Source organism: Armigeres subalbatus, chromosome 3, assembly GCF_024139115.2.
Source record: "Armigeres subalbatus isolate Guangzhou_Male chromosome 3, GZ_Asu_2, whole genome shotgun sequence".
Taxonomy (NCBI): Eukaryota; Metazoa; Arthropoda; class Insecta; order Diptera; family Culicidae; genus Armigeres; species Armigeres subalbatus.
In genome coordinates this window covers 252218364-252232416 of record NC_085141.1, presented here as the reverse complement: position 1 = coordinate 252232416, position 14053 = coordinate 252218364, and the positions used below count along the sequence as shown (strand labels likewise).

General features: G+C 45.1%; 1 protein-coding gene across 1 annotated transcript in view; it reads right to left on the bottom strand.

The window, feature by feature from the left end:
* Positions 1 to 1072: 1072 nt before the first annotated feature.
* Positions 1073 to 14053, bottom strand: part of LOC134223587 (inositol-3-phosphate synthase) — a 44287-nt gene continuing 31306 nt past the window's right edge. Inside the window, exons 5-6 of the mRNA XM_062702770.1 lie at positions 2043 to 2401; positions 1073 to 1977 (exon numbers count right to left, since the gene is read on the bottom strand). Coding sequence (XP_062558754.1) covers positions 1831 to 1977; positions 2043 to 2401 — 506 coding nt within the window. The 3' untranslated portion in view covers positions 1073 to 1830. The remainder of the gene's footprint in view (positions 1978 to 2042; positions 2402 to 14053) is intronic.

The following is a 14053-nucleotide window of genomic DNA, read 5'->3' as shown; positions in this document are numbered from 1 at the left end:
CAATTTGTTTTTATGAGTCCGTAGTGGTCAAGTTGATACGGCTCCCGTGTGGAGCTCACCTTATGTGAGGAGCGAGAGTGAGTTCGCAGGAGTAGTTTGCCAAAGTCAGCTGAAGCAGAAGAGTTGCGTTGCCGGGGATACTGACGGCGAAGAGAACAGGGAAGAAGAGATGTGAAGAGAGTGCACACACGTAGACAGAAGTTAGAAGGAAACAGTGGAAATGCCAGGCATAGGCGCATGTAAGGAATAAGGAATGAAATAATTGCAATAAAATCTGTGTAAAACCTATTTTATTGGAGCTTCATGTATCGGAGGGATAAGAGCCGAAATAGAAATCCGGAGTTGAACCGTTAGAATGATCCAGATGTTAATGCGTGTAGTCTGAATTCCGAATGTATTCAGTTATGCTACGTTTTGACAGGGCAAGTGAATTGAACAACTCAGTTGAATTCAATTGACTTGCCAAAAGTTGAACATGTTCAACTTTCTTTTCGTTCAAGTGAATTGAATTAAGGTGTTTACACGTTCAGTTCGCGTTCGATTCAAGCGACTTGCTCAATTCACTTGCCTTGTCTAAACGTAGCATTAAGGAATTTATGTCGCATCGGTGTCGAATGTAGTTTTTTTTCTGTGGTTGTCGTATTGACTGTGTAGTCAGCCCGATTTGACTATTGATAGCTTTCCGGTCTTTGACGGGGTTGAGCGGGTGAACATTTTGGGTTGATCCGATAAGGAAAACCCCCGCCTCAATGTAATAGTTTTCGGGTCAAAAATCAAAGAAATTTATTCGGGATTTTTTTTTTGGGATTAGTTGTGTCCGTTCGGAAACAAGAAGTACGACGGACGTATTCGGGTTAGCCAGTCAGCTTTCTTTCTAAGAAAAGTGACCCTTCCCCTATTTAAAGGTCTCAAGTCGGGTAACATGAACTTGTTGGATGGTCTCCTTCTTGGAGTGACGCATAAGATATCCGATTATCTAACCGGAAACGCGACTTGCCGACCCGTTATACTTTATGAGTTTTCAGCCTTATGGCCTTATGTGGAACGATGCTGTGATATCTCCCTCATTGAATTTCCTTTTCTACACTTATCGTTTATATTTTATATAATATTCTTACAACCTGTATACAAATGATAATATTCATCAAAATACACGTCAAATTTTGTGTTGCTAATATAACACTTTCGTTTAGTAACACGTTATCTTGATTGGATAGAAGCATCGAATGGGTTACAAAACTTAAAACGTAAACTATTTCAAATGTTGGCATCCAAAAACAGTTACAGAATGTGTTCACTGGTGATCGCGGTATGGTTCTGCGAATATTAATTAAGATATCCAATCCTTATAAATTTACTTAGATATCTCGTTAATGTTCAACTTTCTCAGTCCAATTGGTATTTCGTGTTTCACTTGGCAAATTCTAAAACTTCTTATTTTCTAAGAGAATAGTGATGCCTTTTCTTACAATTGTACAATTCGAGATTGTTTTTTCTGCAATTTCGATTGGATTAAAGGCTGATTTACAGTTCTGGAAACGGTTTCAAGGGAGTTGGTCCCCCATGTATTTTCAAAGGGGCGCGAATTTTGTTTTCCGTGCTCAAATTGCTTGAAACTCCCCTTTAAACACGCATGGGGGACCAAATTCCGTGACACATTTCCCGAACTATAAAGCAGCCTTAACTGTCAGAACGGTGGTTTCAACTGTAAACTGCAATTTTGGCTGGGAATATTTCATACTATCGTTTAACATACATCCGATATAATTGCTGTACTCAGATCAAATTAAACTTGACCTTTGAAGTTTGTCATCTTAACCATAAAGGGTCTCAATAGTCAGCAATGTCATGGACGCCGTTTCCATTACTACAAGTTCCATTTGTATGAACACCATTGGAGACTTTCGTAGGCACGGTTTCGTTTGAGATTTTACCCTTCTTTGTAGGTGGTTCCGTGGATGATACCTCAATGTTAAACTGTTCGGAATAGACATGCTGTTTATACTGATTATAATAATAATGTGTTTTGAATGCCTACTCACCCTGTGCTCCAAAGCCATGTGACTTAACGGTGGCAATCCAACGCAAGCCCGCAGGATGTTCTCGATTGCCGTACGCTGTCGGAATAGGGAGTTCACCACGGGAGTTCCTTCCGGGACCAGAGGTGCCTTGCACAGGTAACTGAGCACAGACAGAACCGACCGGAATGAAACGTACTGTGCGTTGGGGTCGTCCTTCTTTTTGATCTGGATTCGCGAGCAAAGCTCTCCCAGGATGGCCAGATCCAAAATCAATGGGGCAGCCAGGAGGGAGTCCTCGCAAGTATTGTGGATGATCAGTGTATTGTGCCCACCGAGCATGATCTGGCTTGTGTATTCGTCCATGGCACGTTTGCTGTCACCTGGAAATTGTAGAATATAAAATTGTTTTTTATCACAAGATTATCCTGAAGATTTAAAGTACCTTAAAAAAGAAAAGAACACCGTCTTCGACTAAAGGTAGATCAGATTGAACTCTTAGGGTAAGACGGTATAACATGCCCCCCCCCTCATTAAGGCAATACCTATGAACCATTGCATCATGACGTCATCGACACATTTTTTTTACCCGTGTTCAAATGGCGAGTGAAGTTTCATGAGGGCATTTTTTTATATGGAGTTTTTGGCTCGTGCAATCGTCTATGATAACTTTTTACTTTCAACGCAAATAACTTTTTGTTACTCGGTAGTCCAAAAAGTCACAAATGCATTGCCTGTGAGCCAAATATTACAGCTTTTTTATAAAAATTCGTGAGAATTGGATTTCAACAAGTGCTTGGGCAAAGTGCCCCACCTTAACCAAAGGCGTTTCATAGCCCTTAATTAGTATTCTATCTATTCCATAATAAAAAGGTTACAAACTCCTATGTACTTAACATTAAAAAAACTGACATAAGTCCATTTAACCCTTAAAGGCGCAAGGCGATTTTTTTAGAATTCGTCGGAAATATTTTTAACGTAAATAACCATTGGAATTATTAACATTAAACGTATTTTCGGTTTGTTGTTTTAAAACAACATTGCGCATTTAAGGGTTAAGCACGTTTGACGAAAAATGGTTTGTGGTTTGCAAAATCACAAGACGCGTCTCGAAGACCATCGGAAAATGGATTATGGTTTGCGAAATCACATGGCGGCGTTAGTGTACATTAGACTTTCAGTTGAGCAATGATACATATAACGAAATCTGAGAAAAATGGAGAAATATTCTGCACTGTTCGCAACTGTTCGGAAAGCCCAATATATTATCTGAAAATTTATTTTGGAATTCACTGGCTTAGTAGCCATAGGGGGATTACCTGTAGAATTAGATATCTTGGAATTTGAAAAATTAATAAGGTTGCCGGATTTCACAAAGCTATTCGGAAGTTCGAATTTGTTATGCGTAAGATTTGGAGTTATTGGCTAGCAGTATTAGTTTACACGTCTCTCATTTGGGTATAATTTCTCAGATTTTATGGAATTTAAAATAAATACAGCAACCGTTCGCTAACTGGGCTAAAACACCAGCCCAGTTAACGAACGCCGCTTTTTAACTGGGCTGACGAGGGAATTCGCGATGCATTGTTGTATTCGTGTTTTATATGAAGCTTAAAAAATATACCATTCAGAGTCCCCTCGTCACCGAGTCTTTGTTGTTGTTTTTTGACGGATAACTGCTTTTTAACTGGGCTTTGGCCCAGTTAGCGAACGCCCAGTTAAAAAACAGTCCAGTTAAAACGCGCCCAGTTAGCGAACTGTTGCTGTATCATTTGCAAGGCGTTTGCTAGAAAGGTCAACATCAATATGCTGAAGTTCAGATTGATGGTGTACTACACGCGGAACTAAAAGTTGGATTAAATGAACGGATTAGGATTGGATTTGGAATGGATTAAAAATGGATTTGAATTGGATCTGGATTGAATTTGATTTGGATTGGATTTGGATTGGGATTGGATTTGGATTTCAATTGGATCTGGATTGAGTTTGGATTAGATTTGGTTGGGTTTGGATTAAATTTGGATTGGATTTTAGTTGGATTTAGATTTGATTTGGATTTGGGTTGGATTAGGATTGGATTTGGATTGAATTTGAATTGGATTTGGATTGGACTTAGATAGAATTTAGGTTGGATTTAGATTGGATTTGATGTGGATTAGTATGGATTTTATTATCTTTATTAGGTTGCTTTTAAATCTTATTAGTAATGAAATACAACACCGCTTAGTTTTGGACAGCATTTGGGTTTTTGGAAGAAATTGGAATTTCATTGAATTTGCTAAAATCTTGAATAACAAAAGAAGAACATTGGCTTCGTAAATTTGTTGTTCTCTAATCATCCATTTATTACATAGATCCTAATTTTAAAGCTTGTATAGATTTGTGGCACGGAATAAGAATGAAAGTATGAATAACGTTTTATCTTTCGCGACCCACAGTTTGGGAACCCATGTTCTAAATCATTGTTCTGGTATAAAACCATGATGTTGAGAAAAGTTTATTTTGATGTGCAGTTTTCATTGGGTTAACCGATTGCTCAAATGCAACAGATGTTCACTTTCGTCTCATTTAAATAACCCCAGGAGAAAAACAAGCATTGCATCCTATGTTAGAAGATTTTTTTTGCGTTTTTAATGAAAGAAGAAAGGGAATGTAAGGTTTGAGTAAAATGCCCTCAGTGTGTTATAGTTTCACACCTCAACGTTCCCAGTTTCTCGCACAACAAAGTTGTACCGAAACACGAGCAGGAGCGACGACCTCGATATCAGAAATTGGTATGAACTAGCCTTGCATAAAAGGTAAAATACCAAAAGCTTATATGCAGAATACTTGAGGCATAACATGCTTAGGTATTTCAATACCAAACGAATAATAATTGATTATGCAATTGATATAGAATTTAATAACAGAGTAAGGCTCAAGTATTGTGCATAATAATTTTTGGTATTATCACTTTGGTATTTTACCTCTTATGCAGGGCTAGTTCATAACAGAGTATGGTATCAATAGCAGAATGAGGTATTAATGAGCCAATTTCTCCTGCTCGGGAAGGCTTTAGGATTACTCAAAACAGTGTTGTGCTGAATCATTATCAGACGATAATGATTGCAATTTTCATGTGAAAACTTTTCACGTGAAAACAGTAGGCGAGTTGTCACTGGCGACAACTTCTCAAATTTTGTACTCAAACGATAATTAACACAGAATTTTCATGCAAACGTTAATCTTTACCAATATCACATATTTTCTATTTGGCGTTATGGTTTTATGGTAGTAAGGAAAAATAGTTCAAAATGTAACGGTAAATGCTTCAAATCCAGATACGATTTTCAAAGGATTCTTAATCGCTGGCGAGTTTTAATCCCATGATAATTTAAAAGTATGACCACACAGACTACAGTATCTTAATACTATTTTTGAAGACAGGCTTACTAACATTATAATCAAACCATTCAAACATATCACATACACGTCAAGTGGTTTGTTGTAACCGTAAGCAGTGCGGTGCGCCGGGGTCCAAAGCAATTGGGGATTGCGTAATCGGCGACTAGGTTCGTGGAAGTTGATTTCCCGGAGCACGCTACTGCAGTCAATGTTATCACGGATCATGTCAAAAATAAAAAGTCAATGAGCGTACATCTGTCCTCATACGGTGGCAGGTTATCTGGATTGGTCCATGGCAGCTGTCGTAATGCGAATCTAACGAAACGTTTCTGGATGCTTTCTATTCGTGATGCATGAATCGCATGGTAAGGAGCCCACTCCGTAATCAAGAAAGCTTCGGACCAATGAGCAGTATAGTGTTTTCAAAGCATAAACATCCAAGGTAAGGCCAAGATCCTCTATGGAGTTAACTCTCATAAGCGGTAACTGGTCCATCGAATAGTCGAATCTGTTTGGTTAGTGAACACGGGAAAAAATAATGATTCTGCATTTGGTGGCGTTGGCTTGCATTCCGTTTACCTGACACCAAGATGAAAAGCGCACGATGTCGGCTTGAAGTGCACAACAATCTAAAGCTGACTTTACGACTCGGTAAATTTTCAGGTCATCCGCAAGAAGCAGCTTGCACGAGTGTAGCTGATCGCAAACGTTAAGCGCAAAAATTAAAGGTCCTAGGTGACTCCCTTGTGGAACGCCCGACGGAATCTCGAATTCATCGGAAGTGGCGTCACGAACTTTGACGAAGGCTTTTCTTGAAGTCAAGTACGAATGAATCCAGTTGACGATCCACGACAGTAGACCAAGACGGTTCAGTTTCAAAATAGCAAGATCATGCGGAACGTTTTTCTACAACTTTGCCTAATGGTTCGTTATTAGAATTCAACTAATAACGGAGTTAGAGCGTTAGTTGCAGTAACTTAAACTAAATGATTGGAATTTTGTTATCATTTAGTCTAAGTTACTGAAAATATAGCTATAACTCCGTTACTAGTGGAATTCAAACAACGAACCATTAGGCATAGTTGTAGAAAAACCTTCGCACTAGAAGTCCACCATACAACATATTTTGAAATTCAGCTTCTGGAATGTGTTATTGACAAACTACTAAATGATCGAATGCAAATTATTGAATGATCGTTAACATCCTTGAATAGAAGGCTCGGAGACCCATAGTTTTTTTTTCTTCCTAAGCAATGGAGGGGGAATCTGCTCAACAGACATCCTGGGTTGACCAGGAAGTGCTGGGTTAGGGGCCACCTCCAATGAGGGAGGCAGGACTGCATCCCCGACCAGCTAAACCGTTTCCATTGCCGCCAAGCCCATCGTCCCTTCGGTACAACCAGAAAGTAATGCTTCAAAGAGGGGCCAGTGCATAACGCACTCTCGAGGTTAGCTGCGTGTCCTTGCAACATCGAACATCGTGACTCGCTTTTTAGAAGAACACCATGGTATCGTGCCAGCGCATTGCCGGCTTTCCAGGTGGCCTTACCACGCCCTATGTCCTCGGAAGGTGGGCAGGGTCGACTTCGCGCCTGCTTCCCTCTGCACGACTGGTATCAAGAATGATGATGCCGCGTGCACCCCAAATTGACCTTTCTGCGATAGTGCCTATTCGCCAGCACACAGAGGGACTTGCCGACGCGGTGCCTACGCCTGCCCCAGCCTTGACGAGGACCCTTTTCCGTCCTCGGGCTCGGAACCCGCCTGAGTTGACCGACGCCGCGAAAGCGACGATACCATGTTGTTTTTCACGCGGCCACTTGTTCGATAAAAGGATCGAGTTCGAGCACAGGGCACCGGTATGACCCATGAAGCCGACTCAGAACCCTTGGACCACCTCTTATTTGCGCCTGAACTAGCCATCCCTCGAGTCCACGCGCCACCTTCTGTGTAGCTCCGAGACGATTTGGACGATAGCCGATAAAACGGCGTTCCAGCCAACTTCATCTTTACACATCCTCCGAACTAGGTTGTCCGGGGTAGTATCCAGACCACATGTGACAAGCATGTGGTCACGCATTGTGCGAAAACGCGGGCACACGAACAACACGTGTTCCGCCGTTTCCTCTAAACCAACGCACACCGGACACTCGGGCGAGGCCGAGTGTCCGAACCGGTGTAGGTACTGTCTGAAGCAACCATGGCCTGTAAGGACCTGGGTCAGGTGGAAAGTGATTTCCCATGGCGCCACTTGACCCACGTACCTATCTCCGGCAACAACCTCTGTGCCACTCTAACCTTAGTGGAACTGTCCCACGCACGCTGCAATTTGACCATTGAGGCCAACCTGACAGTCCTGCGGATGCCTCTCGTGCCGCGCATTTCAAAGCACTCTATGTCTTCACCGATAACGATGTCAATAGGCATCATACCGGTGATGACGCAGAGTGCATCGTGCGACACGGTACGGTACGCGCTCGCAACTCTTAGGCACATGAGCCTATACGTACTTTCTAACTTCGTTCTGTAGCAGTTAATACGCAGGGCCGTGCCCCAAGCTGGCCCCCCATACCTCAGTATGGACAGAGTAACGCTAGCCAGAAGCTTGCGCTTGCTGGCATAAACCGCAGAGCTATTGGACATCATCCGGGACAATGCCACTATAGCTGTGGAGGCACGCTTGCAGGCGTAATTGACGTGGCTACCAAAGGTGAGCTTATCGTCGATTATTACCCCCAAGAGTTTGATTGAGCGTTCAGAGGTGATCGTGCAGTTGCCTGCCCTTATCACCGCTTGCTGCTCCGACTTTCGGTTGTTAACAACAACCATTTCAGTCTTGTGGTGAGCCAGTTCTAACTTCCTGGAACTCATCCACTCCTCCACAATTGCGATCGAGTGGGCTGCAGTCAACTCCACCTCTTCGATCGATTCGCCGTAGACCTCCAGCGTAATATCGTCAGCGAAGCCAACGATTACCACGCCCACCGGGAACTTCAACCTCAAGACACCGTCGTACATGACGTTCCATAACACCGGACCCAGTATGGAACCTTGCGGAACCCCTGAGGTTATGTCAACACACTTCCGACCCGCCTCCGTGTCGTATACCAGTACTCGATTCTGGAAGTAGCTTCGGAGAATCTTGTGCAGGTCCTCGGAATTCCAAGATGCAGGAGCGCATCTGCAATAGCTGCCCAACTGGCACTATTGAAAGCATTCCTCACGTCGAGAGTCACTACTGCACAATAGCGAACTCCCCTCCTCTTACGCTGGATAGCTATCTCCGCGGATTTGGTAACCGACAAGATAGCGTCTACGGTCGACTTATCCTTTCGGAAGCCAAACTGGTTACTCGATAGACCATCCGCACCCTCCGTGCGTATCAACAACCTGTTGAGGATGATCTTCTCGAGCACCTTCCCCGCCATATCAAGCAGGCATATCCAGCTTTCCACGCTAGCCATAATGGCGGCTGCTATAAACAAATCTGACAGTAACTGCTTCCGACGCTGATCTGTAATCGACGCTAGTCGTATCTTAGCGACCATTTTCACATTGTTTATATATTTTTTGTTATCCGAAAACCTACAGCAGAAAACGAAAGTCTCGAAGAAAATATGAGAAAACAATTTGTTACAAGCTTCTGATAATTAGAAAAGTAGTTCTTCAAGTCCCAAATTGATACGCTTTTTCTTTTTAGGTTGGAGAAATTGTCCTATCAATTTCAGGGCGTGCCCTGTTGAAATTGAATTTGGGTATTTAGGTATATAAATATCCCAAACTCAGATTTGCAAGCAGTGCAGCATTTTAGTATTCTGATCCGAGCAGTTTTGAGATATTTCGACTTTAATCAGATGAACAGGTACACCTAGCTCCACTGGATTACCAAGTAATAAATGAAAACCAATCTTGAAGAAATCTGATGAGCAGCTTAATGCAGATGTGCGTAAAATTTGATGTGCTAGGATTTTAGTGGCAAAATTTTGAGTTCTGTTGCATATGAGGAATACAGTTTAGACTCAATAAACGTCGTCCACCCCAAGCAGCATAATTAAATATAAATGAGAACTTTCTACTCTCGTCTCTACTCAGTACTGCAATTTCCACACAGTTCACTTGATTATTGAAAATAAACTACTTTTAATTCCATTTCTAGGCTTGTATATTGGATACATTAATTGTTTAAAATATAAAAATACCGCTATTGGGGGTGAAAATGGGTCTGGGGGTGAGAATGGGTCATCGCTTTCACCGGTAGTCTGGAGGTCGTTGAGCAAAATCGTTCAAAAAGGTCTCTTATATTTTAGTCTTCTTGCCCTCAGATGTATTCAATCCAATCTACAAGTATTCTAATTGGTTGAAACAGTGACCCATTCTCACCCCCATTTGACCCATTGTCACCCCCGACGACGGTATTGACCAATTCTAAAACAGTATTCGTCGGTGAATACTTTCATTTAGACCGACAAAAGCTGATAAGGTGAATAAAAGCTTACGTGTATTTTGAATTTATGCCTTATGAAAAAAAAAGAATTTCTAAAAATATTTATTGACGTGAACAAAACAATTTTTTCTTTGAGTTGTTTGTTTTCCGCATTGATGAGGCTGACGTTTGCCTTCCGGATTTCCTTTCAAATTAAAACGGATGTTTGTGACCGATATCATCGTCCGGATCTATCGCTAAACTGCTATGAACCAATGTGCTTTGTCCACTGGAGCATACGGTCAGCTTCTCGCAAGATCTATAGGAATTCGGATTTCAGGACACCGTGAATGAAAGTTAGTGGTCTGCATGTGTAACCAATAAATAATTCGATGAAATCAGAACGCATATAAAGGTGCTTTGGTTCATCTAATTTAGATCTGAACCCCTCAGAACTACTCTGGTTTAAATGCTAAAACGGGTTGACATTAATTGCATTGTTCATTCAGTGAAACTCTACTTAACAACTGTTAACTGTTGTATGGGAAAATGGCTTCAACCTAAAACGAAAATGCGTATTATTTTGGTGGCATTACAAGTTTGAAATTATCAGAAGCTTATTACAAAAAAAAACGATTTCTTCCGAGTCTTGCTTTTTCCGATAACAATCAATAAACAATGTAAAAATGGTTGCTGAGATACAACTAGCGTCGATTACAGTTCAGCGTCGGCTGAGCGTCGGAAGCAGTTGTCAGATTTATTTATAGCAGCCGCCATTATGGTTAGCGTGGAAAGCTGGATTGGTCTATATGCCGACGGATCCCCGGTGGTTTTCCCGCCTTTGGCACAGGGACCAAGCTCTGCCTTTTCCATGCTTCAGGAAGACTCCTCGTCCAGGCATCTCTGCATGACAGATCTGAACATCTCGGGAGCCTCGGCAATGGCCGCTTTAATGGCCAGGTTCGGAATACCATCCGGTCCTGGCGCCTTTACCTACACTAAGGGACTGTGAAATCCCCGCAAGTTCCGCCACAGTTACTCTTCCCTCGTCGGCCACCCTGGCTCCTGGCAGCTCCACGAAGGGAGGCCAGGGGCTTGGGTCGTGACGTGGGAAGAGCCCCGCGATGATCCTCTCCAGCATCTCTGGAGACCGCTCTGTAGGGGCCATCGCCCCACGTGTCTTGGCCATTACGACCCTATAGGCGTCACCCCATGGATTCGCGTTGGCACTTTGACACAGGCCCTCGAAGCAGGCTTTTTTGCTTGATCTAATCTCAGTCTTCAGAGCGGCTCTAGCAGCCACGAACGCCACCCGTCGTTCAACACGCTCCTCTTCTGTGCGTGCTCGCTGCATCCGCCTCCTTGCCCGTAGGCAGGCGCGGCGCAGGTTCGCAATTGCTTGAGTCCACCAGTAAGCCGGTGGTCTCCCATTCCTAGGTGGACTTTCCTAGGGCATGGTGGCATCGCATGCACGCGAGAGTACTGTTACCAGCTGCTCGCCACTCAGACCGAGAGTATTGTGCTCGCGGCGGAGCGCTTCCTTAAACACCTCGTCGTCGAAGTATGATGTCTTCCACATACGAGGACTAGGCCTCGCCCCTTCTTCCGTCCGCTGAATGCTGGTCGTATAGTCGATACTGTAGCGAACCGCCAGGTGGTCGCTGTGAGTGTAGCCATCATCTACCCTCCAGTTCGAACTACTCGTTTGGCCAGGGCTCCAGAACGTAACGTCGATAATCGACTCGGCGCTGTTCCAGCTGGAGGTACTTTTGGTACCGACATTAGCCAAGTCCACATCCAACATGGCCAGTGATTCCAGCAGGATCTGCCCCCGTTGATTCGTGGATCGGCTTCCCCATTCCACGGCCCAAGCGTTGAAGTCCCCCGCTATCACCACCGGCCTACGCCCCATCAAGTTAGCCGTCAAACAATCTGGCATTCGACCGAACTGCTCGATCGACCATCGAGGAGGCGCATAGCAGCTGCAGAAGAAGACCCCGTTGATTTTGGCAATGACGAAGCCCTCGTGTGTCGAAGACACCAACTCTTGAACTGGGTATTTCCCCGTTGTCCATATCGCTGCCATTTGAGACCCATCGGTGACCCAATTACCGTTCCTGGCGGGTACCCGGTAAGGATCTGCTATGATGGCGATATCCGTCCCCCATTCAGCAACTGTCTGACACAGCAGTTGCTGGGCTGCATCACAATGGTTCAGGTTTAGCTGCGTTACCTGCACTGTGATTTTGCAACACGCTTAAACGCCGGGCACTTCGAACCCCCCATGGGGTGCTTGCTGTTCGCAGCTTTGCTGGAACAGATCAAACAGTTGGGAGGGTTCGTGCAGCATTGTGCCTTATGTCCCTCCAATCCGCAGCGTCGACAGAGCTTGCTTCTGTCAGGGCCTTTGCAGTCCCATTGCTTGTGCCCCGGTTCCAGGCACTTGAAGCAAACTTCGGGTTGCTCGTATATGCCCACAGGGCTCAGGTCCGCTGCAGGTAGCCGAACCAATGCTACCTGTGTCCCTGCTGGACCTTTCCGTAGCCGAACGGCTGCGGTGGACGCCTCCACTTCACACTGTCGCCGCAGTGCCGTGACGAGCTCTTCGACTTCGGTGATCTCGTCCAGGTCTTTAACCCTTAGATTCACCTCCGTCGTGAGTGCCCTCACCTTGACCGTCTCGCCTAATACTTCCTCCGCCAACTTCTTGTACGTGGTGCCCTTTTGCGAGACGCCTCGCTTCAGCTCAAGGATCATCTCGCCAGTCCGGGTACGTCTTATTCGACGTACGTCAGCGCCGAGTTCACCGAGCTTGACGCCACTCGTCATCGCCTTCAAGACGTTCGAATACTTAGCCTCGTCCGTTTTGATGACTAGGGCATCGCCCCTGGAGCGATTGACGCCTACTGTAAACCTCTACCCTAATTCGCCTGGGCCTTATTTTCAGCACTTGACGTCTTCGGTTTCCTCTTGTTCTTGACCAGGGTCCATCCCCCTCTATTTCCCTGGTCTAGGCGGCTGAGAGTTCTCAGCCTGCCGTAATCCCTTACCACCGTCTTTCCTGGGTGGACGAACCTTTCCAGGTCCTTCCTCGCTCGGTTTGGAGGTACCTGGACGGGGTTCAGCTTCCCAGCCCCACTACCCTTGTTTGGGGTTGTAACAATCCGCGTTTTGGAGCGGCCCCCAGGGAGCTCATCCCCTGGAGACTGTCTTCCCCGTTTTTGTGTCTGCTCCGTTGAGCAGTTATTCTCGACGTGCCCGCGAATACTTGAGCCTCGGTCTCGGCAGACTTTGGCACCACCGTCTTCGCTGGCACGTTCTCGGTCGATTCGACCTTGCCCAAATCCGCGAATTCTTGGGCCTCAGTCTGGGTAGACCTTGACTCCATGGATTTCACGGGTTCGCACTTGGCCGTCCCGACCGCCTTTTCCAGCTTGGCGTCCAACATCGACTTTCGAAGTTTCTGCAAGCTCCTCTTGAGGTCCTTACTGATATTATGCTTCGATGACGCAAAGTCGATGATGGCGTCCAGCTGTTCCGTCGCCACCTCGAAGGCCGAAAGCCCATCGCGTTTGCGGTTCATCGCCTCCACAAGCCATGGGCCGTCAATAACCTCTACCGGCGTTTTTTTAGCCGAGAGGAAGGTTAAGTGACCCACGCTGGCGCTGCGCACTGAGCTGCCGACTATTGCCTCTGGCCTCCTAGGCGGAGACCTGAACAACCCACCTCTTGCGAAGGGGTTGTCGCCTACACTACTACCACTAGTTGAAGAATTGCCTTGGTTTTCCATTTTGGTCCCACGAGTTGCTCGGGAAAGAGGTCCACCACGCCAGAGCCCAGCATGACGCGGTAAGGGACAATTACTGTAGATGGTGCCCAGGTACGCCACAGGCTCTGTTAAAGGCCTAGCTTATTATTTCACCCCCCTGGCCATGCATCCCCTCGGCACGGGTCGCTTGACGCCTTGGGATTAGGGGTTAGGGACAATGGTCCCGGTTTGACTCGCAGTGGCCATGTGGAGGGGTCGTCAAGCCCTTGGACAAAGTCCCTGCTGTCCCGGAGACCCATAGTGTTATATACCGATCGACTCAGATCGACGAACCAAGGTGATGTCTGTATGTGTACAAATTTTGTAGACACACTTTTTGGAATCTCCGTTAGGTATAGATTAATCTGTTTTTTTTACATTTGCGCGTGGGACAAATCACGAATACCTACTCTACCTGTA